A 27420-nucleotide genomic window follows, 5' to 3' on the forward strand; every position below is an offset into this window, starting at 1 on the left:
TCGGGGGAGAAACTCCTTTCCCTCTGTCTGGCCTAGTTTTGTACTGAAAATGTGAATTACGGAGGGAGAAGTGAGCAGGGGGTGAGGCAGGGGTTTGGCGAGGCTCCCCCCGACTCCCCGGCCGCCTCCATCCCCTCCCTTTGTCCTTCGTGGTGTCCAGGATTACCTGTAAATAGCCAAGAAAAGGAACAAAAGCGAAAAAAAAACCGCAATTGGAAATAAATTTTTTCATTGTGAATCTGACACGGTGTGGTTGTTGTGTTTGTTTGGTTTTTTTTTTTTTTTTTAAGGGAAGGGATTCTGTCTTTTTGTTTTGGTGAGGAAAAAAAAAATCTATTTTAAAGAAAGTAATTAAACAGCTCGTTTCTTTTTTTTTCAGGGATTTCTGTTGTCAATGGCACAGCCTCAAGTCCCTAATGAAAACAAAAGATGTTTGACTATAGGGTGCATCAGCCTTAAGTACTGCTAAGCCTTACATATTATGATTTATTTGTTCTAAGCATATATTAATATGCTCTTCCCAAACCGGTCTCAGACAAAACAGAGGTAGTCATTAGCGCTTCGCTTTGCTGTGAGGAATGGACGCAGCGTTGTATTTCTCTAGAGAGACTTCTCGATTTAAAAATAAGAGCAAATCTCCTTCTCCAAGGTAGTTAATGCATTAATGAGTCTAATTTTTGCACAGATGTTTCTCGGTGTTTGCAGGTTTTCTGTGTATTTTTATATTACAAAGGAGCTGACTCCTGCGATAGCTCATAGCCTGACAAGCAAATAGATAATCAAGAAGACAAATGGCTTCTTTTGTGAGCCGCAGCTCTTGTATTAATTTTCATTTTCTTTCTCATAGAAACTATCGAAAAATACTGTTCAGGACGAAATAACATTCCAGTTCTAAGTCACAAATATATATATAAAAAAAAGGATTATTGTTAGCAAGGGATCGGCGGGGGGAGGAAGCCTCCGCACCAGCTGAAGAAAATAATCATTTTCTTATACTTGCCTCTAAAAGGAAAAAAAATGTAGCTTTTGCTTATTTGTTCAATGTGCACGGAATTCTCCGAGACCCCCCAGCAGGGCCGAAATGCTCACAAACAAAGGCAGGGCTTGAAATATTTAAAGGCAGAGTGTGTGGATGTGCTATTGCTTCGCTTGGAGGAAGTCACCGCACGGCCACCTTGCAAATAAAGTGTCCCCCAAAGTCTCCCCGCTCAAACAAAGGCCCGTGGAGTTTGCTTGCGATTGCCATTTTAATACTTTAAAATTATATTAATGTCGTCACATGGTACAGATCTGTTACACGCTCTGGTGTAGGGAAAAAATGGATTTATGGCTGTATTTTTGGTTAACTATCGCATTTTTAGAGGGAGCAACTGGAAACCTTTAAAGTTTCTCTTTTTTTTCCCCCCAGTGAGGGTGGCAAGGGCTGTATTTTATTGCAGTGCCTGAGGTTGGGGTGTTTTGTTGTTGTTGTTGCATTTTATTTTACTGTTTCTCTCTTTGATCTGCTGGGGTTGTAAAAAGGGTGTGAGTTTCAAGATAGTGCTTCTAAGAATGGCAAAAAAATCGTTCTTTAAAAAAACCCAAAACATATGCTTCCAGGAATGTGGGGTCTATAGAGGCAAATCAAAGCTGGAAAGTATGAATAGAATAGAAGGGGCAGAAAAGAAGATTTCTATAGGACCTAAAAGTTCACAGCCATTATAAGCAGACAGAAGCCAAGAAAAATGCGAGAATTATACAGAAAATCATTAATCACTTCTTTTCTTTAAATACTTATCCTTTTCCCATTGTTATTCAACAGCAAATCTCCGCAGACCGTCTGTTGGGAAAAAAGCACCCGGAGTCCTTCAGGAATCTGCAGGGGAAATAATAATATTAATAATAAAATCTGGATCGTAAAGGTGAAAGCTTTATTTTTGGGGGAGAGAAACAAAACCAAAACTCCCCCCAAGCCACCCCCTCCCCCCAGACCTCTCACTTTGGAAGAAACCACCCAAACCATGAGGGCCGTCTCTGGGGCGTTGGAAAAAGGATGTGGGAGCGAACCAGGTAACAGAGCTGCTCTCTTGGCATGCATTTCTGATCGTTTTATTGCCTCCTTTTACGATAAAGCTGGGGAAAGCAAAGGGAAAAAGGAGCTAAAAAAAATAGGCAGAAAGAAAAACAACACGTGAATTCTGTGCGAGGTTTTCCTTCTGTTTTCTCGTTTCATTTGGACCGATGTGAGCGAGGGGAGAGGGCAGAGAAAGTTTGCGGACGGATGACTCGCGAGAGGGGTTTTATTCCTCCTCGGTGTGGGGTTGTGAGTGTTTGGAGCTTGGCCCTGCGGAGCTTTGGTGCGAGGAGCCTCGGGGGGATGGGAGGTTACCCTCCCCGGGGCCTTCTGAAAAATCTTTCTTTTCCGTTTAATTATTTGTTTGTTTGTTTGTTTGTTTCCGAGCAAAAAGGTCTCCCTGCCCGGTTTGGGGAGCGCTTGGCAGTGCCCAAAGGAGACAGAGCGCGGGGGTGCGGGTGTCCCAGGGTGAGGATATTGCGGGACGCGGGTGTCCTGGCGGTGCGGGTGTCCCGGGACGCGGGTGTCTCAGAGAAATGGGTGTCCTGAGGATGCCTTTGTCCCAGGATGCTGCTTGTCCGGCTGTGCGGGTGCTCCCGGGGTTCCTGCCCCGTCTCGGGAGCGTGCGGGGATGCGGTGGGGAAGGAAAAGAATCAAAACTGGGGAGTCAACCAGCGGCTGGCAAGCCTGGATCGGGGGGTAGAGTTCACGCAGGGGACACATTTTCTAGGCGATTAGCTGTGTATTGCGGCCGGGACTGACCTCGCAAACCCCTTGACCTCTCCAGGGCTGGACATTGTGCTGGGCAACAGCCTGGTCCGCAGCTCAGCAAAACTCCGCGTGTGCGGGGCCCGCGGCCCTCACCGCGGTCTCGGGCCATGGAAACGGGGAACCGGCTCAGAGAGAGAAAGGTGAGGGAAGAAAGGAGTGGAGAAGGGGCTTAGGAATGGAGTTTTTTCTGCCTTCTTTAGGTTTAATCATTCTGAGTCCGGGCCCGGCTCACTCTTTGCCCTTTGGTGTTTGCTTGTTTGTTGGCTGCTTTGTAAGAAAGAAAGAGAGAAGAGAGGAGTCTCGGCAGCCGTTTGGTTTGCAGAGCAGGCTGTTTGCTCTTTGCTTTACAAAAATAATTCAGGGGAAAACGACCGCAACCCTGGCCCGAAGGACAAAGCCCACGGCCCGCCGCTTCCCTAGTCCGGCATCTCATCTCGCCTCTTATTTTCAGAAATTCCTTTGTTTCCGAGAGACCCTCTCCATCCTCTCCCCCCTCCCACTCTCCCCCCGCACCTCCTCCCACTTCGCCCCTGCCCACGGCTCTCTCAAAAGCCTCTCTGTGCCCAGCTGCCGGCGCGGAGCTGCGCGGAGAGGCGCGGAGGGGCGCGGGGGATCCCAGCGGGCAGAGGGTGACCTCTCCTCGGGACCCCCGAGCCGGGATCCCCATCCCGGGACCGCCAGGCACCCGTCCCGGCCGGGATGCTGAACCCCTTTGTTTCCTTTTGGTCCCCAAATTGGTCAAAAATAGGGTTATTGAGTGAGAAAAATCGCGTGGAACAACCCCTCTGAGGTGTAGTTACTAGAGAAAAGGGCACAGAGGAAAGAAAAATAAATATATATATGCCTATAAATGCATGGACATCAGGAGGGGGGTGTCTGCCCGGTCTAGGGCCCGAGGGGGGGAGTCGTGCCGCCCCCATGTAGCGCTGGGTCGCTTTAAAGGCGGCTCAGCTGGGCGAGCGGGTTGGGAGTTTCTCAGCCCCGGTGACAGATTTATGATCCGCAATAAGAACGGCGTGTTTAAATCCGTAAATCAATCTCGCTTTCTCACTATATAAACGTTCATTTTATCTTTAGAAAGAAAACGGCTTTGATCACGGCACCTCGGAGGCGAAGCCGCTGTTTACGGCCGCGTTTCCGACCCTTTGAACTGGGGGCTTTAAAACAAAAAAAAACCCGACATCGGTGTTTCTTTTTGCATGAAACAAACCCAAAAACACCAGCGGAGGTGAAGGAGGGGAGTATCTGCCCGTTTGCTGCCTGGAATAGCTCTGATCCTCCCCCCCCCCTTTTTTTTTTATATTTATTTACCCAGCTCCATTCCCAGGGACACTTCGGTTTATGACAAAAAGAAAGAAGTGGTTGTGTGAAGCGAAAGTTGCGGCTTCTGAATTGACCTAAGTTGCCATAAAAGCCCCCACCCGAAGTTTTCTCCCTCGTGCCCCCCCCCCCCAGCCACGGAGGCCCCTTTTATTCACCTTCTTTCCCCCCGCTTCTTCCTCCCACCTCTTGACCAAACGCCTCTCTCCCCACAACGGCTCTCACTCGATAAAATCGATTCAGAAATAATCGAGGGCTTTTGAAAATGAAGCTTCCCCGCTCGCTCCTTCCTGGCCGGGGGGGGCGGAGGGCAAACTCTCCCCCTGCCGTCAGCCCGGTGGGTTCAGATTAAAAGGAAAAAAACTCGTTTTTAGGATTTTTACATTTGATTTTTACGTTTAATACGAGCTCCCTCCAGGCTTTGCCCGTGGAAGGGGGTGGATTTCAGTCTCAGTGTAGCCGAGATGGGGGGTCAAGGGTGCTGAGGGCTGGGGTGAAGCTCTGCCAGGGCTCGGGGAGACCCATGAGCGTTGGGGCACCACTCTGAGGCGTTCAGATTCCCCTGGCTGGGTTTTCCCGGGTGACAGTATTTCCCGGGTGACAGTTTCTCCCCCGTGCCCTGGGCAGGGTGCGGGCACCGCTGTGCCAGGGCAGCGCGCCTGGCTGCTGCTCGGCGGCTGCTCCCGGCCTTTCCCGGCGCCTCCCTTTGTTGCCAAGGCTTTTTTTTTTTTTTTTCGGGATCCCTGTACTTGGCAGCTCCTCAGAGCCCAAATTTGATTTTTTTTTTTTAACGCGATAAATGCTTGCCAAACAATAACAGCAGCGGGGAGAAAAGGCCTGGAACTTTGGCGAAGGGAGGGCTGAGCTCTTTGAAACATGGAATATAAATATCAGCTAGGTTGGACTCTAAAACAGTTGTGCTATTCAGTAGGAGGTTGTAATGAAAATCTCAGTGTGGAGAGGAAAAAGGAAAAAGAAAAAAAAAAAGGAAAGGGGAAAAGGAAAAAAGAAGCAGCAAAAAAACACGATGTGGTTTAGCTGAACCAAGGTCCAGCAAAGCCATCCTCCGGGGAAGATTTAGGAAAAGGTTTGAACGTTCTCCGCTCCAGGCAGGAGAGAGAATGGGAAAATACACCCAAAATCGTGCACTTCCGTGGAGAAAGGGGTTGGAAGTGGGTACCCCCTGCACGTCCCCATCCCAGACTGGCACAGCCATGCCAGACAGCCGGGCGAGCATCCCCGGGGAGGGGTGTCCTGCCCGCCTGGGAAAGCTTCGTGCAGTTCGAAACTTCTTTAAAAAAATCCTGTTCCGGTGGAAGGTCACAGTGGTCCTTTGAGTATGGAACGGAGAGACCCCCTTCCCCCTTCCCCATCACGTGATTCATTAAATAATTAATGCAGAGGTTGCAGAATAGATATGTATTCGTCAGGAAAATCGCAGACATGGTCTCCTTGTGTCTGACGTGAAATTCAACTGTCCTTTAAAAAACAAGCCTTAGCTGGGGAAAAAAAAAAAAAGAGAGAAAGAGCGAGAGGGAGAGAGAGAAAGAGGGGGAGAGGAGGAGAGGAGTCTGCAATAAAACAATTCTCAGGAACCACGAAGCCACGCCGAGGGCTGGATTATTGTAAGTAGCAGGGGCTTCCCAATTCCTAGCGTGTCTATATGTCCATGTAAATTTATTGTTTGTTATTAATGTTATTGTCGTAAAATGTGACAAATAGCCGTCTTCATTTCCTCCCATTCCTCTTCTCGTGGTGCTGTGTGTGTTTATACCCATCGAGGCATTTCATTGATATTTTTAGGAATATTCCTCTCTCCCCCTCTCCCTCTCTCTCCTCGCAACCTCCTTTTTTTTTCTTCCCCCCTTTCTTGATTTATTACAATAAACATGTCAGCAGCAGCGCGGCTGCCATTGTGTGTGTGTTTGTGAGAGAGTTGTGTTGTTTATAGCGGTGTCCAAGATAAATCATTCCGAGAGTGAAAATGATGTGCAAGCGATGATATTTTAGAGCGAGGATCTCTCTCTACCCCACTCCCTGGAGTTGATTATTTCAGACGATTTACAGTAATAGATCAGCAGCTAATATGAAAGCTCTGTAGCTGGGGGTCTTAAATTACAGCATCTGTGATTACCAATTAAGGAGAGATTTGTATAAATTTGGTAAACCGGGAACGCCTCACTGGCGTATAAACCTAGGGAAAGAGCACGACCTTAATACAAAAATTACAGCTCGGAGTCCTGCGTTGCAGCATCCCTTTCTCACCAATAACTCATTTTGTCCCCAGCTCCCTCTCCCCATCCACGGGCAGGACTGCTCGCTGGAGAACAGGACAGGTTGCTTTAGGGAAGGAAGGCAATGTCTGGAGATGCTCGATTTTAAACCAGATACAGAAATCGGACTTATAATGAAAAAAAAAAAAAAAAAAAAGAAAGAAAAGAAGATAAAGAGATTGAGGCAGGAAGGCTGGTAGGTCGCTGCCTCTGAGAGAGGCTCGGCTCTGGTCCCAGGCAGGAAGGGGGGTTTGCCCATCAAATCCAGAACAATGGGGATCTGCGGGAATTGGGGAGCTGCCCAGGGACCCCGGCAGAGGCCGGTTGTCCCCGTCACCACTGACAGCCACAGAAAGGGGAATAAACCCATCGCCGGTCAATCGTTTGTGCTTCTCTAGCAGGAGGATAACTTTGCGTGACTTCCTAGCGCCCTGGTCTCGCTGGGTTGGATGGAGAGAGAGAGGATAACCATGTAGTGATGAAAGTTGGAGAAGGTGCTCTAAGGAATGTCTTTCTATTTAGGAACCCGGGCCTGTTATTTACCTCTGAAAAAGCAGAGCTCCGAGGAGAAACAGCTCTGAAATTAGGCTTAATATATAGCAGAACCTGGCCGGCGGCTGTTCCTTTTTTGGTGGTCCCTATGGAAAATATAGCTGAGTTGGAACAGGGAAATCTCTTTCTAGCCGCTGAGAGAGGGCGAAGGAGATGAAGACTGGGGGAAGAGACGTGTGTCCCAAACGGGGGCACCGCTACCTGCTTAAATGGCAGCGCAGGGAGCGCATCCTCCGCGGAAAGCTGGAGGTGAGGAGTCAGGCACTGCCCTCCCCTCCCGGCTCCAAACTGGACCAAATTGGTCCTAACCGGGAGTGTTGAAAGGACAGGAGGAAGTGGAAGATCGCGTTTTTAAATATTTTACAAGCTCCAACATGCGAGGAGTCAATAAAACTGACAACAGGAGCAAAGATTAAATGTTCACACCGGATTCTCGGATGAAAATTCACCGCTTTTCCCCTCTTTCCTTTCCTTTCCTCCCTTCTGCTCGCCAGCCAAGCCTCACACCGCCCAAGCGGGGATATTTAACCCCGTCTGCCAGTGTAAACCTTTATGTAGCAAAATTAGAGCAACTCAGCGACTTTCATTAAATATTAAGGGAGATCCAGGGACGGTGACTGTGCCAGAAATACAGCATCATTCTCTGTCAAGCCCCGTATTAATTTAAGTTGTCGGCTTCAAACGGATGCAGACTCTCTCTTCCTTTTCTCCCCACCCTTTATTTTATTCTGTGGTGTTTTGTTTTGTTGTACTGTGGGGTTTTTTTTCTGGTTTTTTTTTTTTTTTTCCTGTTGGCTTCGGATGCTGAACGTGAGAAATCGGCACTCGGTGGGGGGCGGCTGCGGGGTCGGGTGCGGGAGACCCAGCCCGCAGTCCCCGCCCCGGGCGGCAGTCCCCTTTAAATCAATACCAGGGCTTTATTTATCTCCGATCCAGACGCCTTTGTGAGAGTGTCGTCCTTTAATAATCAGATGTCAGGAGGAGACGGGGTGTCCGAGGGCTGCCGGGTCGCCCCGGTCGAGCCTTGGTGCTGGGGACACTGCCCCCACCCCAGGACACAGCCTTCGCGGCCAGGGAGGGGAGCCCGAGCCTGAGGAGGGGCTCCGGGCACGGAATGTGACCCTGGATAGGACCCCCAGACCCTGATTAAGAGCTTTAGAGTCAGAATAGAGGCTCGGCTCCAGGATAACAACTTCACACTTCCATTAGAAGACCCAGATCCAGAAAGGCACCCCTTAACAGAGGAAGGACCCCAATACTCATGAGAAGAGCCTCAAACCTTGGAGGGGACTCCAGAACGAAGAGGGGACACCAGACCCAGGCTGGGAGCCGGGCCGGGCGGGGGAAGGCAAGGACTCCCAGTCCTGCTGTGTCCCTGTCCGGGGGCTGTGCGTGGGGGTCGGGACAGAGAGGGGCTTTGGTGGTGCAAATCCGGGCAGGGAAGGCACCGTTACCGGTGGAGCACTGCCTCGGTGTCTGTTCCTGCCTCAGATCCTCAGGGCTCTGCTCCCCCAACCCGTATCAGCTCCATCCTCACCAAAATCCAAGTTTCTCCCCTCTGCTGTTAGCGGTGACCCAGAGAAAGGGCTTCTTTTCGGCCAGAGCTGGGCAGGGAAGTCCGGAGCAGAAGCCTTTGCCGCGCGCATCCTCCGCGCAGCCCCCGCGCAGCTCCCCACCGCCTCTCCCAGCTCAGCCGCCCAACAGCTTCGCTGCTCTCCCACAAGCGTTAAAAATAATAGTTCCTTACCAGGTTTAAGCTGTATTTCTTTAAGAACTCTCTGAAAGTGTTTTTTTTTTCGAGAAACCAGCCATTATGCCTTAGCGTTACAAACGGCAGAACGCGTATTCAAGAGGCGGGACGAGAGAACAAACTATTTCAGGTAGCTCGAGCAAGTCGTATTTCATTAATTTCTGTGCCAAAAAACCTTTCTCCTTGCCCATCATCTCGTCAGAAGTTCCTGAGCCGAGAATCTGTGTTTATCCCAGCTCATACTCAAAGAAATCTCTCTCCCTTCCCCTCTTGGCCAGACAGTCCCAATCTTTTCCCAAAGAGGAAGCTATTAACGTTGTAAATATGAGTCAACAGCACCTTAATTCATAATTTATTGCAGGCAGTAGTTGTTTAAGATCAAAGCACCTCGGAGGGCGAGAGCTGCGCGGAGCAGAGAGCAGGGAGCGGAGCCATAAAGGAGGAGAACGCGGAAACCCGTGGCTTAGGCGCGGAGCTACGCGGCGGCAGGGCGGGCAGGACGTGGCAACGGCTTCTCCCCCATTTTTTTCTCCCCCTAGAAGGGTATTCTGGCAGCGGTTGCCGTGCCCCGTTCCCGACAGAACCCCCTGGCACCTCTCCTGAGACCCGGAGCGAAGCCAGCATCACCCCAAATCCGGGGAGCGAGAGGAGGACCCAGGGCTGGGGTTGCTGCTTCATTTTCATAGTTAAAAGGAGAGGCGAACAAGAGTCACAGGCAGGATGGACAAAAGGGAAGAGCTCGGTCCCTTTCTAGTTAAACAGGCAAAAGTTTGGAAACAGTGACGGTTTTCTTTGAAGTTTTCTCCTTTTTTTTTTTTTACTCGTGGAGAGGGGGGAGACGAAAGAAATAAAAGGCAAACCCCACATTTCAACACTTCCCTGCGCATAACCATCCCGGTTGAAAAGGAAGGCTATAAATCAGAGGCGGTGGTGGAGATTTGACTCCTTTATTTTTTTTTTTTTTTAGAGCAGATACGAGGGGAGGGGTTAAGGAGAAATCCCCACTCGTTGCTGCTTCGTCTCCTTTTGATGTCCGACTCAAAGCGAAATATATCAGTGCTTTATTGGCAGCGGTATCTAGAGGTCAGGAGAGAAGCCTGAAAAACTTCAGGTCAAATTCTCTCCGAGGATATCCCGGTAAAATCAATAGGGAATGGCAATCCGCAGGCTCTGGGGCGGGGGGGGAAGTGCGGAGAGGGACCGGCCACCCGCCCCGATCCCCGGTCCCACCGCCTGCGAACCAACCCATCACCTGCTCGGGATCCGGCGCTCCGGCCGCTCCCCCTGCCCAGCTCGGTGTGGGTGTTGGAGGGCGTTTGTTTCGGTGGGGAGGGGTTGTTCCCTCCTTTCCCCTTTCCCTCCCGGTTTTTGGGAGCCGTCGCCGCGCCAAGGCACGCTTCGCCCTTTCGCCAGCATCCAGATCCCTGTTTCCTCTCCCCGCACTGAGGTCAGCTCCGGCAAAGCCGAGTCTAAAAATAACCTCCAGGATCTGGGTTGTTGCTACCGGTATCGCTCCCGTCCTGTGCTGCAAAAGCCAGAGTCCAAAATGTTCCCTGAAAAAGGGCAGGATTTTCTGACAGGGTATTTACCCAAGGCTACTGAGAAGTTGGGGGGGGCGAAAGAAAGTAACAAACCCGGTGGATTTTGCATAACTTTTACCCCCCCACCCCGTTCTCTCTCTCTCTTTCCTTCATTCTTTCGTTTCTTAGTTTTTTCCCCTTTCCCCAGACATATGGAATCGATTTTGAATCCTGACACTGAAGGCTGGCCAATTCCTACTGGCTCTAAAAACCAGAATCCATTTGGTTCCCTTCTCTCCAGCACCCCTTGTCACTCAGTATTAGAACCGTCTTGCAACATTTTTAAGTCTTTATAAAGAGAAACAGCTTTCCAGAGAGAAACCAAGGATTCAGGAGAGGGGGAGGACTTGAGGGGCGCTTTTTTTTTTTTTAAAGGGGAACGTGTGCGCCCCCCAACACCCCCACCTCACCCCCTCCCCACGATATCTCTCTGCAAAGGGGGCCGCATCCCTGCAATACTTAAAGCTGTTTTGGAAGAGTTCCTCTTTTTCTCCATGTGAAGTCCTTTCCGTGTGAATCGAGCGAATCCAAAAAAATCAAAGCATCTTTGAGGGGGGGAAAAAAAAAGATCCGAACCGTCCGCGAAAGCCGTCAGCAAGATCCACCGGGTTGCAATAGAGTAGTTTCTCCTCCTTAATTTGCCTGCTCCAGTTGAGAATTCGCACCGCCCCGATCCGGCTTCGCTCCTTCTTCTTGCAGTCCCGGGTTGGACGGTATCACAGGTAAGAAGTTAAATAAATAAAAGAGTGATGCAGCTCTGCCTTTCCTGTCTTCTCAGCTCTGGCGCTGGGAGTTGGGAGATGTAATTAATTGCTCCGAAAGCTCTGACAGGCTTCTCCCCGGCTCACCGCGAACTGTAGCTGGCTTTTTCCTGATAACAAAATAAGAGGGAGCAGGATCGGGGAAGCTGAAGATGAGCAAAACCGATGTCGCAGGGTCCATAACCAAGACCGGCCGCTAAACCGTTTCTTTCCAAGGGCGTGTTTATCCCCAAAGTTTGTCTGGGACACATTTGTTAAAGGTTTAGCACCTCTCTCTCGTTTGAAAAAGGAACTACAAAAGCCCATTCGAAAAGCGGGGTGTTAAACTGAAGAATGTATGTGATGGTGATTTATGGCCCTACAAAGTTTTTTGTTTACGTGAAGCAGACCCTAATTACGAGAGCTTCTGAAAAAAAGAAAGATTTCCCAAGCTCTGTGTCTGTCCAGAGAGGGTTTTCCCTCCCCAGGTCTGCGTGTAGTGGCCAGATGTGACCAACAAACATCTGGTTAGCTGAGCTGCTTTTCCTTTTAGCCGGCCAATGCATCTGACCGAAATGGGTAAGGCTGAAACTCTTCTACATTTGGCATAAAGAGCGTTGCCAGTCGGGGGAGTTCGAGCCTGGAAATATCAGACTTTTTAAAAGGTTCAAGATTTGTTTGGGTTTGCAGAAGGGAAGTCCTAGAAAATGGGTCATTTCTCTCAATCGCAGTTTCTGAGATTGCAAGGGAAATGGCCGGGAGGGCGAGACTTAGCGTGGGAATATCGGTTGTGTTATTTTCTACGGATTTGTGTTATTAATTTCTGGCTCAAAAAAAAAATCCATCCGACCCCTCCCCCGTGAACGCCCGATGTGTATTTTAAGAGCGAGACAGGAAAATCCTTTGTAGGGAGGAAAAGAAAACCACCAAGAAATCGAATTAAACCTGGAAAGTTTTTCTAAATATATATATATTTGTCGTCTCTGTTCTCCTTGGGTTCCTTTCTCTCGGAGGGAGAAAATAACTCAGTCCCCAGGACAAGCTGCCAGTTCTAAAAATGTCCTCATACATTACGAAAGTGGAAAAGTTTTGACTCAGTGTCTAATATTTCCCGGGGCGAACTAGGATATTGGCAGAGAGCAGGAGCTCGGATACACAACCGCCTCTTTTTTTTTTTTTGCTGAAAATTGCTTTGCATTAAATTTCCTCAGCTTCAGAATTATCTTTACTCGCCTCCAGCTAAACTCGAAATTTTTTACCAAGCGCTTGATCTGTTGGCGAATGAAATCTGAGAAGAAAGCGCAGGGCCTAAGTGGCCGTAATTTAATTGATTTTATCATAAATCATCAACTTCATGAAGCACCAAAGTTTTCATTGAAGTAAATTGATATTAATGGACACTTTCTGCCATGTAACCCTACAGATCTATACGTTGGTGGTGCTCCCGCTTCTGCTCTTTTTTTTTGGGACAGGAAACTTCAGGGCAGGAAGATTTTTTCCTACCCTTCTAGTTTTCGTTTCTCCCGTCCTCCCTGAAAATCGAGTTTATTTCCAGCGTGAGGGATGTGATCTCTGCTGTGGAGGGAGGATCTGAGAGCTCAGCTCCTCTTTGTGGCGCAACAGCAACGGGTAAATCCAGGGGCACTGAGATAAGGCTTTTTGGGGTGGACTAGCTCTCAACAGCTGGGTTACTTCGAGTTATCTCCCTAGGCAGGTTATTCCCTCTTCCCAGGGCTGTGATGGGTGTAGGAATGGCATCGTTCTGAAAAACACGCGTGTTGCTGTCTCGGCGAGAGCGAGCATCTCTTTGCTCGCCTCCCTCTTAAAAATAGGATTTAAAATCCCCGCTTCCATCTCCAAGCCTTCTGCTGCGTTAAACTTTACCGTTCACAAAGCTTTCCCGCCTAATTAAAAATTAACTAAGAGATGGGATGGGTGGGAGCCCTTTGATATGGTGATGAGAGTGAGGACCGCACATCCTTGCGGCGAGAGCGCCTTTTAGCGAGGCCGCGGTGCTGGGTGCCCGGGCTCGGGGAGGGTGCGGGGCTCGCTGGGAGCCGTGCGGGTCCCTACAGACGAGAAATATTCGGTGTAAACATCCCAAAACAGAGAAGTATCATGCCACGGACCACTTGCTTGTCCCTTTCCTGAGACTCCATCCTCAGGAATTGTTAGTTTTCATAAATGATCAGAAGGAAGCAGGTAAAATGGAACTGATTTCTCCTCCCAGGTCCCTTCTCCCCCATGCCCAGCTCGTTCTTCAGCGCCGGCCGGGTCCTGGATTCAGGCGAGTATCATTGCAAAAAATAACTGAATTCCTTCCTTTTGTCACAGAAACGGCCACGGCGGTAGCGTGGGTGCCTGGTCCTCCCGGGAGTAGAAGGGCAGTGGGAGAAAAGCTTTGAATCTTCATTTTCTCCTTCCCTCTCTCTCTTTTCTGATTTTGTTTTTGTGTTTTTGGTTTTTTTTCCTTGTGAGAAGGAGGAGGATTGGGGTTAAAATGGGAAGAAATGGGGAGCCTGGACGTGAGCGTAGGAAGCAGACGAGCCTGTGCCGTGCCGGGTGGCGGCTCCGGGGGGTGAAGACCCCGTCCCCAGGGCCTCTGGGCGCTGCCCCGTCGGCGGGCAAGCAGGGACCCCCCTCTCTTTTTTTTTTCCTACTCCCCAAACCCGTTATTTTTTTGCCTTCGTTTCCATCGTCTTTGCCACCTGTCTGGACGCTGAGGCTTTGGGAGCGGTGGCTGCTGCGGTCGCTTTCCTCGTTGGTGTTTGTTCGCCTCTTCCGCCTTCAGGTTAAAATATAAAAAATGAAAGGAAAACTAACAAGGAAAAAAAAAAAAGAAGAAAAAAAACCAACCCCGAGCTCCGCAAAGGCCAGGGCAGCCCCAACTGCGGCGGGAGGGAGGGAGCGAGGGGTATCTCCTGCCCGACTGCCCACCAAGTTTGGGGAATTTGCTGATGGGGGGAATTAGTGAGACTGGAGCGGGGATCCGGACATTTACCGATTCTGTATAAAATGGGCAAAAGGTTGACGTGTCCCAGTCACGTGAGCGCATAATTCAAGCTATTATTTTGGCATTTGGGGCGGGGGGGGGGGATGTGTGTGAGAAAAAAAGTAGAGATGGTGATTCCCAGCCCGTCTCTGGTGGCTGCTCCCAAAATAGCTCTTTGTAGCCCGCTGATATCGCAAATGCCGTCTGCTCTCACCCCGCGCACCCCCACATGCCCTCCCCGTCCCTCCTAGCCGCACCTCACCCCCACCTCTGGGGCCAGGAGATGCTTTTGGAGGCGGGCGGACCCGGGGGAGCGGGTGGTGAGGGGGTCGGGAGCGCCCAGCCCCGCCAGGACTCTGGGAGTTCTGTGCCCGCCCGGTTGTTATTTGTGTTTCGTATTTTTGGAGGCAATTCCAAAGCACTTCCGCTGATTGATCATTAACCTGGTGAGTTATTGCTCTTCTAAGCAAAGGTCAGGGGAAGAAAAAGGTCTAATCCGTCAAGGCAAACCCACTGCTCACTCAGTTTCATTTTGATTTCTTATCCGAGCTGGCTTCTGTTTGGCGTTTCAGGAGGTCCTGGACCCTCCATAACTCTCCCCTCCTCCTCCGAGTGCTACCCTCCCTCGGGCTCTCCGTGGAGTCAAGGCAAACTCCTTCTCTTTAGACAGAAACTGGGCCGGGTGGCTGTGGGTGAGCAGCCCGCGGGAGGGCTGCGCTATAGGTGCTGCGGGGCTCCCCCCCCGCTCCGGGGGGTGCATGGCGAGCAGAGGCCGGGCAGGACACGCAAAAAATGATAACCCAAAATAGAGCAAAAAAAAAAGGCAAATCAAAACAAAGAACACCCAAGGGAAGGGGTGTGGGGGAGAATGACTCGCTCAGTTCTGTCCGTACTGCGAGGGAATAAATGAGAAACAAAGAAAAACAAAGACACCCCCCCCCTTGCTGGAGCCGTTATTTATGCCAGCTTCTTTTCGGTTGTTTGTTTGTTTCTCTTTTTTCCCCTCCTCCCTCCCACATCCACTCCAAATAAATTTTCCCTCTTTTCTCCACCTCCTCTCGGGCTGCCCACTTCTCCTCTTCCTCCCCGGGCTCTGCGTGGGAGGAACTTGCCGAGGCTCAGCCCGCGTTTGCTGAGCTCACGGCGCAGAAAGCGGGGTAGGGGGTGGGGTGGGTGTATTTTCTTCTTCTATTTTTTTCCCCTCCTCTCTACAAATCTCTGTGTGTGCTCTACAGAGGGAACTGAAAAGCCCCAGTTAAGCGGGCAAGGCTGTGATGTAAGTGGAATATTGCCAAAAGTGTGTATTAAAGCGTGCGGGCATGTAATAATAATACTAATAAAAAATCCAGCCATAGGCCGCCGACTGGAGAAGGTCAGGAAGCATCCGCGGGTGATTTATGGACTCGGAGATGTTGTCACAAGCAGAGTAGGGGTGCGAGGGGAACATTTTTATTTGAGATTAATAACATCAACATACAGAACGGAAACAGGATTATTAAAGCGATTGAATGTTTCCCACAACGAAAATATTTTTAAATGAGATTGCTTTTTCTTTCTCCTCTTCTTTCTCCCTTCCGAGCCCTTCGTGCCAAAGCTGTGGTGATAAATTTCGGCGTGACTTTAAAAATGTTTACGGCTCGATACCGTTAATTCTGATACCAAATCACTGCTGTGTAAATGGTGTCCTCGAACACTATAAAGCATCTCTGTCCTCTCCCTCCTTCGTGGCCGACCACATTGGAGAAATACGAAAAAACATTCCGTATCCTTAAGGCTTTCTTGCCGTTCAGGAAAACGGCCTCCTATTTTCCCTACTGTTATCCCATTGTTGAACCCCGAGCTAATTAACTGCATATATTTAGTGTCTTAAACGCGTTTAATTCTGAAATTACTACCAGAAATTAACCCAAACCCTTCCGAATATGTATATACTTAAATTACGTTCAGAGTTCTCCACCAGCCGTGGACGAATAGCCCATGGTTGACGCCAAACCATTTCCATCACGAACTCCAGAATGGGCCAAGGGTTTCCCTTGCCGGGGGGTTTCCACGGGGTGAGGTGGAAGGAAGCGCCGGGGAGCCAGAGGTTGTATCAGATTTACCGAAATTAACCTGGTGTCCTCACCCCCCGCGATGAGAATATTGGGTTCCCAATGGACGGAGACCCAGTGCGATCCCTAGAAATACTGTAGTTGCTTGGATGGAAGAGAATCTCAGAGGAAATGCGAGGGCTTTTGTTCATTAGAGCCCATCTCCTCACCATTTCCACCCAAAGGTTTCTCTCTGTGATGAATCCCCTTGTCCAAGCTTTTCTGACCGAAGTTTCATACTTTTTTTTTCCCCTTTCCCCCCTCCCCAGTTCTCCTTTCTCAAAGTCCGCCGCTGCCTCGTGTTTGCTGGATCATCCACCCGAGAACTGGTGAGTTTTGCTGGGTATCTTACCTGGTCCCCTGTCTGTCTGTGTCTCCCCTGTCTCCCTCTGACTCCGGCTTGGAAGCCATTCCTCCTCTAAAGTCACCCAACGCGACTTTTCTCTTTCTCCCTCCCCTCCTCCAACCCCAGAACAAGCACGGCTGCCCTGGATTTCAGCTCAGTATTTTCATTTTGCTACTGCCTTGTCTTTAAACTTTGTGATTTATGGCCGTAACTTTGAGGGAATGTTTTAAATGGAAGATATTTCCTGTCCTGCCTTTGAAGGGGAACCCAGCCAGACTGCAACATTTGATGCTGATTTCATGACGAGTGCGAGGTAGTTACATTTTCAAGAAAAATAAGCTGCAACCAGAGCAAAGACGGCAACATCACAGGGAGCCTAAAAAAATCTACTTACAGGAGCTCTGTATATAAGCGTGCAACGAGCTTCTTAATAGGGATTTTTTTCGCCTGCCAGTTAAGGTTAAAACAAAATTTAGCACTTCAGAGGAGTTCCTTGCAGAATTCGAGGTGTTTCTATTGCCTAGGTACTCCAAACCAGTCATGTTCAGAAACCTAGAGAGTATTTCACCTACAGAGAAGTCTTTGAAATGTACTCCACGACAGTTTTTCCTCTTTCCTTCCCTGGGATTTCAACGCCGGGGCTCCAAAAATAGGAACTATCCCGTAGCAGAAGATTTATGGCAGAGTAGTTCATAAAAAGTCAGATGGGGGATAAAAAACAACAAAAAAAGAAATGGCAATAGTGATGTCCCCTGGTCGAAACCCTCACGTCTGGGACCTGAGCGCTGCAGCCAGAACAATAGCTGGAAACACCGAGTCCTTGGGATAAGAGTTTATCCATCACCTAGAAAACCTTGGCTGTCCAACCCAGAGTAAGTCCTCTCAAAAGTCAAATGGTGACTTGGATACCCTTCCTTTTCTTGCCAGAGTTACCAGCCCGAAGCTGCCCGCACACACACAAAAAGGGCTCTGCCAACTCTCGCACGGCTCGTACCTTCCCAGCGAAGTCCCAGAGCCTTTGTACTCCCTCTTTTTCTTGCTTTGCTCAACGCAAATTCCCCCCCGTCAGCACTTTAACCCAGAAGAGCGAGCGCCAGAATTAAAGGAGGGGAGATAATTGCGATGCGAAACAAAAGTAGCACTTAAAAAAAAAAGGAAAAAAAAAAAAAGTGCAGACACCTCAATTCCTTCCTCCCACTCTTCAGCCCCTCCTCGTCACAGACTTTCCCCAACACGCATCTTGGCGAGTTTCTGCCTTCGGCAGCCGTGTGGGAGCGCGGAGAGGCATAAATCTCCCGTGGCGACAGCAGCAGCGCCTTGCATAGCAATAACTGCGTTATTAATAATAGCAATAATAATCAGATTTATTGTTCAGTCCCGCGCTGCCTCGGCCTCCCCTGGGGGTGCTTTGCGCCCTGAACCCCCTCCCGCAGACCGCACACCGCCTCCCCGCCCAGAGGAGCCCCCCAGACTCTGGGACGCATAAACTTTAACGCCGAAGTTACGCGGGGCTGCGCAGTTGCATCAACACAAGAGATCCCCCCAACCCCGCCACTCCTCCGCTCTTTTCCCCTGGCAAACACGGGGGCCGGCGGCTCCCGTCCCCCCCCCCGTCCCCAGAAACGGGGGGTCCCGCGGGGGGGGGCTCTGCCGGGAGCCCGCGGCGGCCGCAGGGCCGGGGGAGGGAGGCACCGGCTGTTGAAAGCGCCGCGGTCGCCGCCGCTGAGAGGGAGGGGGGGACATACACACTATGACTATGTTGAAACGGTTTATTAGCATAAATTGACACCTAATTGTTAAACACGTGAATCAAAGGCAAGCTTTGCTATCTTTCCGCCTAGGCCTCTGTCCACCACGTCTGCAATTAGCATAATTTTTCACTAGTGACGCTGTTCGGTGGCTTCGCCCGGCAATCCCGACCAAATCTTTATTTTTAAATACCCCCTCCGCTTTATCCCCCCTCGCCCACCCCCCGTAGCCTGGATTCTTTTCGTTATTATTTTAATCCCAGCCAAGCATTGCATAGTTAAAAGGGGGGGGGGTGGTGGTGGTGGTGTGGTTGTTGTGTTCAGCTTTTCTTTCTTTCTTTTTTTTTTCCCTTCTCCTTTCCCTTCTTCCCCTTTGCCGTGCTAAAGCAGAGGCCATTGTTATCAGTGAGCAGCGCGTACCAGTCTATAGGGCAACCACAACCTCAGGGTTTGTCCATTCAAAGCCCTCAGCTTTTCTGCACATCTTGGAAGCTGGAAAGCATCTTGATTTTTTTTTCTCTTCCCAAACGGAGACAGAGAGACAATTTGAGCGGCCGTAACCGAAAGCTCCACTGGCTCAGCCCCCTCCCCCTCTGTTTTGGCTGGTTTTTTATACATATACACAAGCATATGCTGGATTTTTTTCCTCTCTTTCGTATATTCCTTTAACGTTTTTAAAGGAAGGGGGGTCATTCCTTGCTTATTGATTGCGTGGATGCTGGATGTGAAAATATATTATGTCTGCCTGTGCTTTGCTCGTCAGAGACTAAGGTAAGCCGGACTCAAATAGGCTATCACTTTGTGAATGGCGGAGTATATGTCCCAATGATTTATGACCATATGACTCCAATCTCGGTTCAAGAAGAGTTCACAAGCTTTAAGCTTCCTTCCACGCAGAGACTCTTTTGCAGCCCTCATCCAGGGCCCTTTCTCCCCCCCTCCCGTGCTTTACAACTGGGGAGTTCTGGTTGGGGTGAAGCTCGGTTGTGGGGGGAGGGAAGAGGGAAATTTTAGGAATGTGTCTCTATTTTCCAGGCGTATCCACCGCAAGGCAGTCGCTGGGATTTGAGCTCTTTCCGAGCAGCCGACCTATTGTTAAGGGCACGTTTAGAATATTTATTATTAATAATAATTTAAATTAAAAGCGGGGCTCTCCCCGTTTTCGCCGGTTGTGGAAAATGTACCTGGGGGGCAGGGGGAGGGGAAAGGCGCTGCTCTTCTTCATAACACAGGTTGTGAATTTAGGATTTCCAACATGGAGGGGATGGCTTTGCAGGAGGACACCTCTGCCTTCCGTTGCTTTTATCTTTTTCCCTCGGCCGCCTGATTTTGCCCGAGCAGCCCCCTCCCCGTAGCCCCTGTCCTCTTGCCCCCTCCCCACATTCTGTTTTGGATTTTTTTTTTTGTTTCCTCCAAATGTCTCTAAATCCTCGCACTCAAAAGTTGCAGCAAAGAGTTGGTGGTTAAATGTTACCGCTCGCAAAGTGAAACTTGGAGCGTGATGAACCACCCCGCGCGGATCCCGCCCGGGTTTAATTGGAACGGGAGATAATCGAATATTTATTATTCTGCCTGAGATTCTTTAAAAAAAAAAACCCAACAATTCCTTGGAGTAAATAATTAGGATTGCGGCCGTCCCCGGCGAAGATAAATGAGCGGCATTTGTGAGGCGCTGAGAGATGAGGTACAAAGCAAATCTGCTGTGGAAGCCACAAGCGAGCGAGCTTCTGGGCGAAGGGGGTTGTAAATTTATTTTATGGACATTTAAACAACGAAAAAAAAAAATCGTCGCTGTTATTTTGAGCTGAGCCTCTGCCCTCGGTTCTGGTTGGGTTTGGTTTGTGAATTGTTTTTTTTTTTTTAAGAAACCTATGCCAGACAGGAAGGCCTTGGAGAAATTCCCACCTCTGCCCTCGCAGATATTTTCAGCAAACCTATTCATAATAACGGCGCTGCTGTTTGTTAATTAATTCACAGCTTCTCGGCTTGGGTAGCGGAGTGGACTTTTTAATAAGACATATTTATCATGGCGAGGCAAGCAAATGAGGATCACTCCCAGCAAGGATATCATCCTCTCTGCAGACAATAATATATCTCCGTGGAAGATACCGTACAGATTTGGGAATGCATAAAGGATTTAATCAGTGTAAAAAAGCAAAGCAGTCCCTTCGCGGGCTCGTTGGCTGAGGCTGTGTTAAGAGCGTACGGTGGTTTCGAATGACATGACATAAGAACACAGCAGTCAGAGACGGGGAAAAAAGATGTTATTTATTGTCGAGCTGTGGCTTCTGTTAAACCTCGGTACTTAGAAATATCGCATTAGACTTTATCTCCACAGAGTTTATTTTATTTTATTTTAGAGAATGAAAGAGCCCAGATAAAATTAAATATACAAGAGATACAATTAAATATACAATGGATATCAATTTCCAAACAAAATACACAGTGGCTCCTTGCAAACTCTGAGCTGCAGGGAGAAGTCTCTGCCTTTTAAAATACGTGTGCTGCCTGATTGATCCTCACACATCACAGTGTTTTCAGGTCGAGATAGTTTTCATATTTCTAAGGGTATTTTCACTCTGTCTTTATAGTAGAGAAAGTTTATGCTTTGAGAAAAGAAATGGAAAGAAAGAGATAAAGGAAAATTAAAAGGCCAGACAGAGGAAGTAAAAAAAAAGGAATGATTCGTTCTGTAGTTTGAAGCTTTGGGCTAGGTTTTCAGACTTTTTGAGGTTGGATTGAGAGAGGGAGGAACGATGAAAAATCAAAGGGGTAGAAAGTTAAGAGCAAATGGCCTGGTGACGCATTTGTTTTCCAAGAAAAAAAAACCAACAGCAATTAAACTGGTTTCGGGATCCCATCTTGCCAATGGCAGTTTTAGATACAGGACCAGAGTACAAAGCAGTGCAGCAAGGAAAGGGAGTGTTTTCTAAATACAACCTGTGCTGCCAAAGCAAGAAACTAACAAACAGGCCAAAGGAAGCACATTCTTGAATCCATGCCCCTGCTTAAATCTGCTTAAAATATTTGCACTGAATTCCAAAGACATTGTGACTCCCTGTGCAAACAGCAAACGCAGCCAACTGTGTCAGGACACCGTTACCTGGATATTAACTGGTTGTTATTTTCAGTTTAAAACCAAATATACTGGGCAGATGCCCTACAGTAAACTTAGCATACATTTAATTTCCGATGGTATAAGGTCTCGTTGGTGTTTATGCGTGTGAATGCCTGTTTTGAATAGGTCAGGGGTAAGAAAGCAAGCTTTCATTCCTTTCATACTTGTAGCTAGCAATTATCCACTCTGTGTTCTAATATTTACATTAATGTGTGTGTTATCTGGACATGAATACGTGGACATGATGCCCATATCTACAAATACACACACATTTATGTGGAGGCGCATGCGTGTGCGGGTGTATATATGTACACAGATAAATATAGAAGTAAATAGACGTGTGCAAATGATACCACGTGTACTTGCAGAGCGCAATGTAGTTACACAACCTGGGTGCTATCTTCCAAGGAAAAAAAAGGTGCAAACAACCAACTAACGAGGAAAACTACCCCCCAAAATCTGCTCAGCACTTTTGCACTGTAACATTTGTTGAGCCTCCTTTGGCTGCACGCAGGACAAAATCTGCTCAAAGCATCTGTTCGCCCTGTTCTGCGGGACCCTATTCATGTCATGGGCCTTTCAGGCCCCAAGATGGATTCATAGGCTGGGTACTATTATTGTGTGTTTTCTCCTAACCTTTCAGGTCAGCTTCCAACAGACAGCTGGAAACGGCCTGTCACGTGGCCTTGGGGTGCCAATGTTCTGCCATAGGGGTGTCAAGACCCTGGTAGCCAGAAAAATCATTTTGAGGAGTCCCAGAGATGCAGAAGACAACGTACTACGACAGCTCCACGCTCTTTGGGGGTTACTCCTATGGGAGTGCCAATGGGTTCGGCTACGAGGGTCCCCAGCAGCCCTTCCAACCAGCCTCTCATGTGGAGAACGACTACCAGCGGTCCGCCTGCTCCCTCCAGTCTCTTGGCAACACAACCCCACACACAAAAAGTAAAGACCTGAACGGGAGCTGCATGCGTCCAAGTTTGCCGCAGGAGCACCATCCGCCTCCCCCTGTTTCGCCGCCCCCAAACCCTGCCACCAACAGCACCAGTAGCAACAGCAATAACCAGTCGGGGAGCGGTAAAAGTGCCCCCAGCAAAGCCAACCTCAGTGCAAACACCAGTCTCACCAAGCAGATTTTCCCCTGGATGAAAGAATCAAGGCAAAACTCCAAACAGAAAAACAGCTCCCCTAGCACAGGTACCCGGCTCTGCTTTTGTAACTCTCCGCTTTCCTAAATGGCCACCGGCCAGAGTGGTCTTTTTTGGAGGGTGGGGAGTGGATCCAGTGAGGATCCCGGTGCTGGGCAAGATCCCAAGACTGTGAGCCACATGCCCCGTCCAGGCTGCGTGAGCCTTGGCCCATTCTGCAGCACTGACTGGGCACACTTGGTTTATTTTAAATGTATCCGGAGCACCACAGGGAAACATAACCAGGTGGTTGTACACAGCCGACATCTGACTGTGGGGATGCAGATACACAAAAATGTACACCCACTGCTCAACCTCGCAATGCTAAAGCAGAGTGCTCGTTATCTTTCCACCTCCCTGCCTCCAGGCACAGCAGTAAATACGGTCCTCTCTGAGTATATGTGTGCATATATAGAGCATATGCATGAACACAAGGATGCTTTGCATGTGTACATGCGCATTACTAATGTGATCAAGAAAAAAAATCAGTGCAGAAATATTACTGTTCTGACAAATATATTCATACAAACTTTGCTGTACACCCTTCACTTTATGTTAATATAATTTATTTGTTAAATACACATTTATCTCACAAAAAGGAAGGCACAAATGTGATTCAGTGTTTAGCAGTGTAAATGAAAGTATTTGTGTTAAACAAATACAGGACACACGAGGCATGCGTTTGTGTGTGCAATCGTACCTCGGCAAGCAAACTACCTCCCAACACCGAGCTGTGTTAGTGTTAATTGGCTTTGCAGTGACTGTCCCCCTGCCAAATATTATTTTCTCAAAATTATCTGTTGGAAATAATCGACTCCTGAATAAATGGCCCTGGAATCCTTTCCTACATGACATGATCAAATTTTCATAAACCAGGGGCAGCTTTGGAGAACAGAACTCTTAATAAATGACATGATTATGGAGTGCAGGCTAATGTAAAGGGGTGAGGGAAAGAGGGGGGTCGAACTCTTGTGCCTGTTCCAGGATTTATTAAGAAACGATGCATTCAATTTCTGCATGTAAGTAATTATCTTTTATTTCATTTCATGGACAGCAGAAACCTGCAGTGGCGAGAAAAGCCCTCCAGGCTCCTCGGCCTCCAAGAGAGCCCGCACAGCCTACACCAGCGCTCAGCTGGTGGAGCTGGAGAAGGAATTCCACTTCAACCGCTACCTGTGCAGGCCCCGGCGTGTGGAGATGGCCAACCTGCTGAACCTCAGCGAGAGGCAGATCAAGATCTGGTTCCAGAACAGGAGGATGAAGTATAAGAAAGATCAGAAGTCAAAAGGCATGGGGTCCTCCTCTGGAGGGCCTTCCCCAACTGGCAGCCCACCCCAGCCCATGCAATCCTCTGCTGGATTTATGAATGCCTTGCACACCATGAGCAGTAACTATGATGCCCCCTCACCGCCTTCTTTCAATAAGCCCCACCAAAACGCCTATGCCATGTCAACTAACTACCAAAATCCCATCAAAGGCTGCCCCTCCCAACAGAAATACGCCAACACGGCCCCTGAGTATGACCCCCACGTCTTACAAGGGAACGGGGTAGCCTATGGGACTCCCAGTATGCAGGGAAGCCCCGTCTATGTTGGAGGTAACTATGTGGATTCTATGCCCACCTCTGGCCCATCCCTTTATGGCCTCAACCATCTGCCACATCACCAGGCTGCCAACATGGACTACAATGGGCCTCCGCAGATGCCCCCGAGCCAGCACCATGGACCATGCGAGACCCACCCCACCTACACAGACCTTACCACGCACCACGCTTCTTCTCAGGGCAGAATCCAAGAGGCGCCCAAGCTGACCCACCTGTGATAGGAAGCAGGGACAGGCTCAAGTGAAGCAGATGGGACCTCACCATGGGGCATGGGAGAGGGGAAAAGGGCAGGATTTCCTTCAGGAACATTTGTGTTGAGCTGTTTTCTTTTTTTCTTTGACAGGGCAATTTCTACCAGGCTGCTGTGCTGGCTCTCATTATTTCTGGGTTTTACTGGGCACAATTTCCAACCACTTCAGTATTTACTGCCAAGAGCAGCTCTCTCTCTGAAGAGTGTTTCAACACAAATGCTTCTGAAATGGGTTTGGGGTAGTTTTGTGAGAATCTGGTAGATTTTTATCAGCATCATCCTTCCTTTATAAGCCAAGTATGGATCATCACAAATAAATCTTGGACACTGGAACCGAGAATAGTCAGCCAGCCAAGTCTTGCAGTTGGTGTTTCTGCATCTATGTAACCACGCACCCGTGTGTGCATATGCAATCGAAAGAGATTCGCAAGGAAACTACCCTCCTCTCCAAGCCCTTCTCAAGAGGAACCTCGTGCTTTTCTTTCAGCCTGCAGAGGAAGGGCAGCCTTTTTTGACAAGGAACTTCCCACCAGTTCCCACATAAACTGCAAATATACAAACCTGCCAACACGGTGGATTCACATTCTTCCTCTCCGGCCCCACCTCCCTTTTCAAAAATAATAATTTAAAAAATTATAAGAAGAGAGGTCTAAGAATCGCAAAAGGTTTGGGAACTGAGATTTTCAAATACTTAAGCTGCCCCCCCCGAACAACAACAGCCCAAAGAGAGGAAGAAAGAGTTGACAGGTCTGAATATTTTCCCACTTTCGCCTCTGATGACGTGAGTCTCCATTCGATGATGCCAGGTTTTTTTGTTTTGGGAGTATTTTTCTTAGGGTTTGTTAACAGAAAAGCAATCTTAAGACTTAGAAGTCCTACGCTTCTTTCCTCTTCTTCTCTTGACCTTACGTGAAAACAGGGTATATTTGAACAAATGGAATGTCCTTCAATCGAAGCAGAAGTGAATGGATCTCTAGTATTTGCTAATGCTTTCTTGTCTGGACATCTTTGTTGCACTTAGAGTTTACATATAATGGGTATAAAAACAACTTTGAAGGGTGTTCGTCCAACTCAGTCGAGACGCCCTTCAATAGGTGTGTGTTCTGGTGAACATTCATATATATTTATTGGTTATAGCCAGTTTAAAATATTTTCCTTTTTTTTTGTATTATTTATCCCCAATATTATGTATTTATATGAGGAAAAAAAAGAATCAAAATGTACTTTTTTAGTATTTACTTGTTATAAAGGACATTGTGTTTCCTTGTCATTGTACAACAAGCTTATTTTAGTTATTGTAATTTAGGAAGACCAGTAGTTTTATGTTACCTTCGTACTTATGAATAATGTAATTAGTTCTACTGGAGGCATGAGAGCAGAACCAGACAGTAATTGTATAGTCCTGAATTAGAACTATAGCGAATCCCTCCCTCTCACCACACTCCTCCTCTTTGGGGAGATTTCTTTGTTCTTACAGTAGTTATTTTATTTCCTCGCTTAAGAGTTGTCTGTTGAACAATTCTTGAATAAACTTTCTGTTATCAATTTTATCTTGTCCGATCAGTCGGATTTAGAGCCAAAAATAGATAATTAGTGGATGAAAACGACGGAAGGGAGGCAGGGAAGGGACCCCTCGATGAGTCCAGGCAGCGGGGTTCCCGTCTGCGCGCTCAGTTTGGGGTGAAACCGCGGGGGTTCGGGCGCGAAGCGGTCCCGCCACCCCCTGCGCGGCCCCTGCGCGGCCTTTGCGCGGTCCCGGCCCGCGCCCGCGGCCACAAAGGCGTCACGTGGCGCCGGAGCCGAGCTGCCATTGGGCATGGTATGAAAACAAAGGAAAAAGATTAATCACCAGAAAAAAAAAAAAAAAGAAAAAAGAAAAAGGGTCCAGAGTTTCCATGCAGGGACCTTAAACCCGAAGAGAAATTAAATTCCTTACTGTAATTATTATTAGAGTACACGGATATGTGCACCCCAATACAGGCACACATGCCTACACACACATGTGCACACCCCTCACACACACGTGTGCAAACCCCTGCACCCCCTCGGACCCACACACGCATCTTAAATCGTTATTTAGTATTTATTAAAAGGGGAAAAAAACCGCGGCCAAACGTTACGTTGTGAGCGGTAGCAGAAGGGAGAACACCAGCAGCAAAAGCAAATGGGATAACATCGTTAATAATTCACCTTTTATGCTCCAAACCCCTAAGAAAACGTCAAGCAGCCAGGGTTTAAAGTCTTGATAAAACGATAAAAAGGTTCAGGAAAGGAGGTGAACTGCCTGCCAGGCTCGGAGGACGCCGGTGGGTGATGGAAAGGGGACAGGAGAGGGGATTTCGATTTCTGGCCAGAGAAAAGGGAGAAAAAGCACCGAAAACAAGAGCTGGGTAGCAGGAACAAGGGGTGTGTGCGTGTGTCCGGGTTTACACACCCAGGTGTTCTCAGCCAGGAACATCCCTGCTCAGCCACGGACACCCACAGGAGCCTGGAAGACACAGGCCGAGAGGAGAAAGGCTTACATGAGAAATGGTCTTGTGCTTCTTTCCATTCTTGATGTCTCATAATAAATGAAGTTCCAGGTTAATAATTATAACCTTCGCGCAACAATAAATAACGGTGCAGCAGAGACAGGGCTTGTTTTTCTCCCTGGATGGGGCCGGGCGATGCCCATCCGTGCAGAGAGCGGGCTGCCGTTCGGGGATGCTGGAACTGAAAAGCATAAAAGCGTGCAGGCTGGGGTCGGCTCGAAAAACAAGAGCCTGGCTTGGCTTGGGCTCTGCCAGGGGGTCTCCCCCCCCCCGCATACATTTTTCCCAGCTTCGCATCCCGGTCGCCATGTTGCTGGGGTTTGTGTCAGGGATTCCCAAGATTTGGCTAAAATCGGGAAGGAGAAGGCAATTCCGAGGCTCGGAGCGTGGCTCCTCTCCCTTTCTTCTATAGCTCCTCATATCCACGGTTTGACTCCATCAAAGAGGCAGGCCCGGGTTTGTCTTACAGTTATCGAATTTCTCAATCGTTCCCTAACGCTGTGCATTTATTGGCAC

At 48.7% G+C, this 27420-nt stretch overlaps 1 protein-coding gene across 13 annotated transcripts; it reads left to right on the forward strand.

Moving 5' to 3' along the window:
- Positions 1 to 54: 54 nt before the first annotated feature.
- Positions 55 to 26143, forward strand: HOXB3 (homeobox B3). 13 transcript variants are annotated; one of them, XM_054088202.1, is made up of 5 exons: positions 55 to 649; positions 1802 to 2049; positions 16391 to 16450; positions 21977 to 22530; positions 23575 to 26141. In XM_054088202.1, exons 4-5 carry the CDS (start codon positions 22095 to 22097, stop codon positions 24339 to 24341), a joined length of 1203 nt encoding a protein of 400 aa, XP_053944177.1. In that variant the 5' UTR covers positions 55 to 649; positions 1802 to 2049; positions 16391 to 16450; positions 21977 to 22094; the 3' UTR covers positions 24342 to 26141. The 13 variants fall into 13 exon arrangements, with proteins under 13 accessions (XP_053944177.1, XP_053944173.1, XP_053944182.1 ...); XM_054088198.1 differs by having other exon boundaries at positions 55 to 2049; XM_054088207.1 differs by lacking the exons at positions 16391 to 16450; positions 21977 to 22530; positions 23575 to 26141 and adding exons at positions 2448 to 2521; positions 2841 to 4801.
- The last annotated feature ends 1277 nt before the right edge of the window (positions 26144 to 27420 follow it).

Source organism: Cuculus canorus, chromosome 25 (genome assembly GCF_017976375.1).
Source record: "Cuculus canorus isolate bCucCan1 chromosome 25, bCucCan1.pri, whole genome shotgun sequence".
NCBI classification, from domain to species: domain Eukaryota; kingdom Metazoa; phylum Chordata; class Aves; order Cuculiformes; family Cuculidae; genus Cuculus; species Cuculus canorus.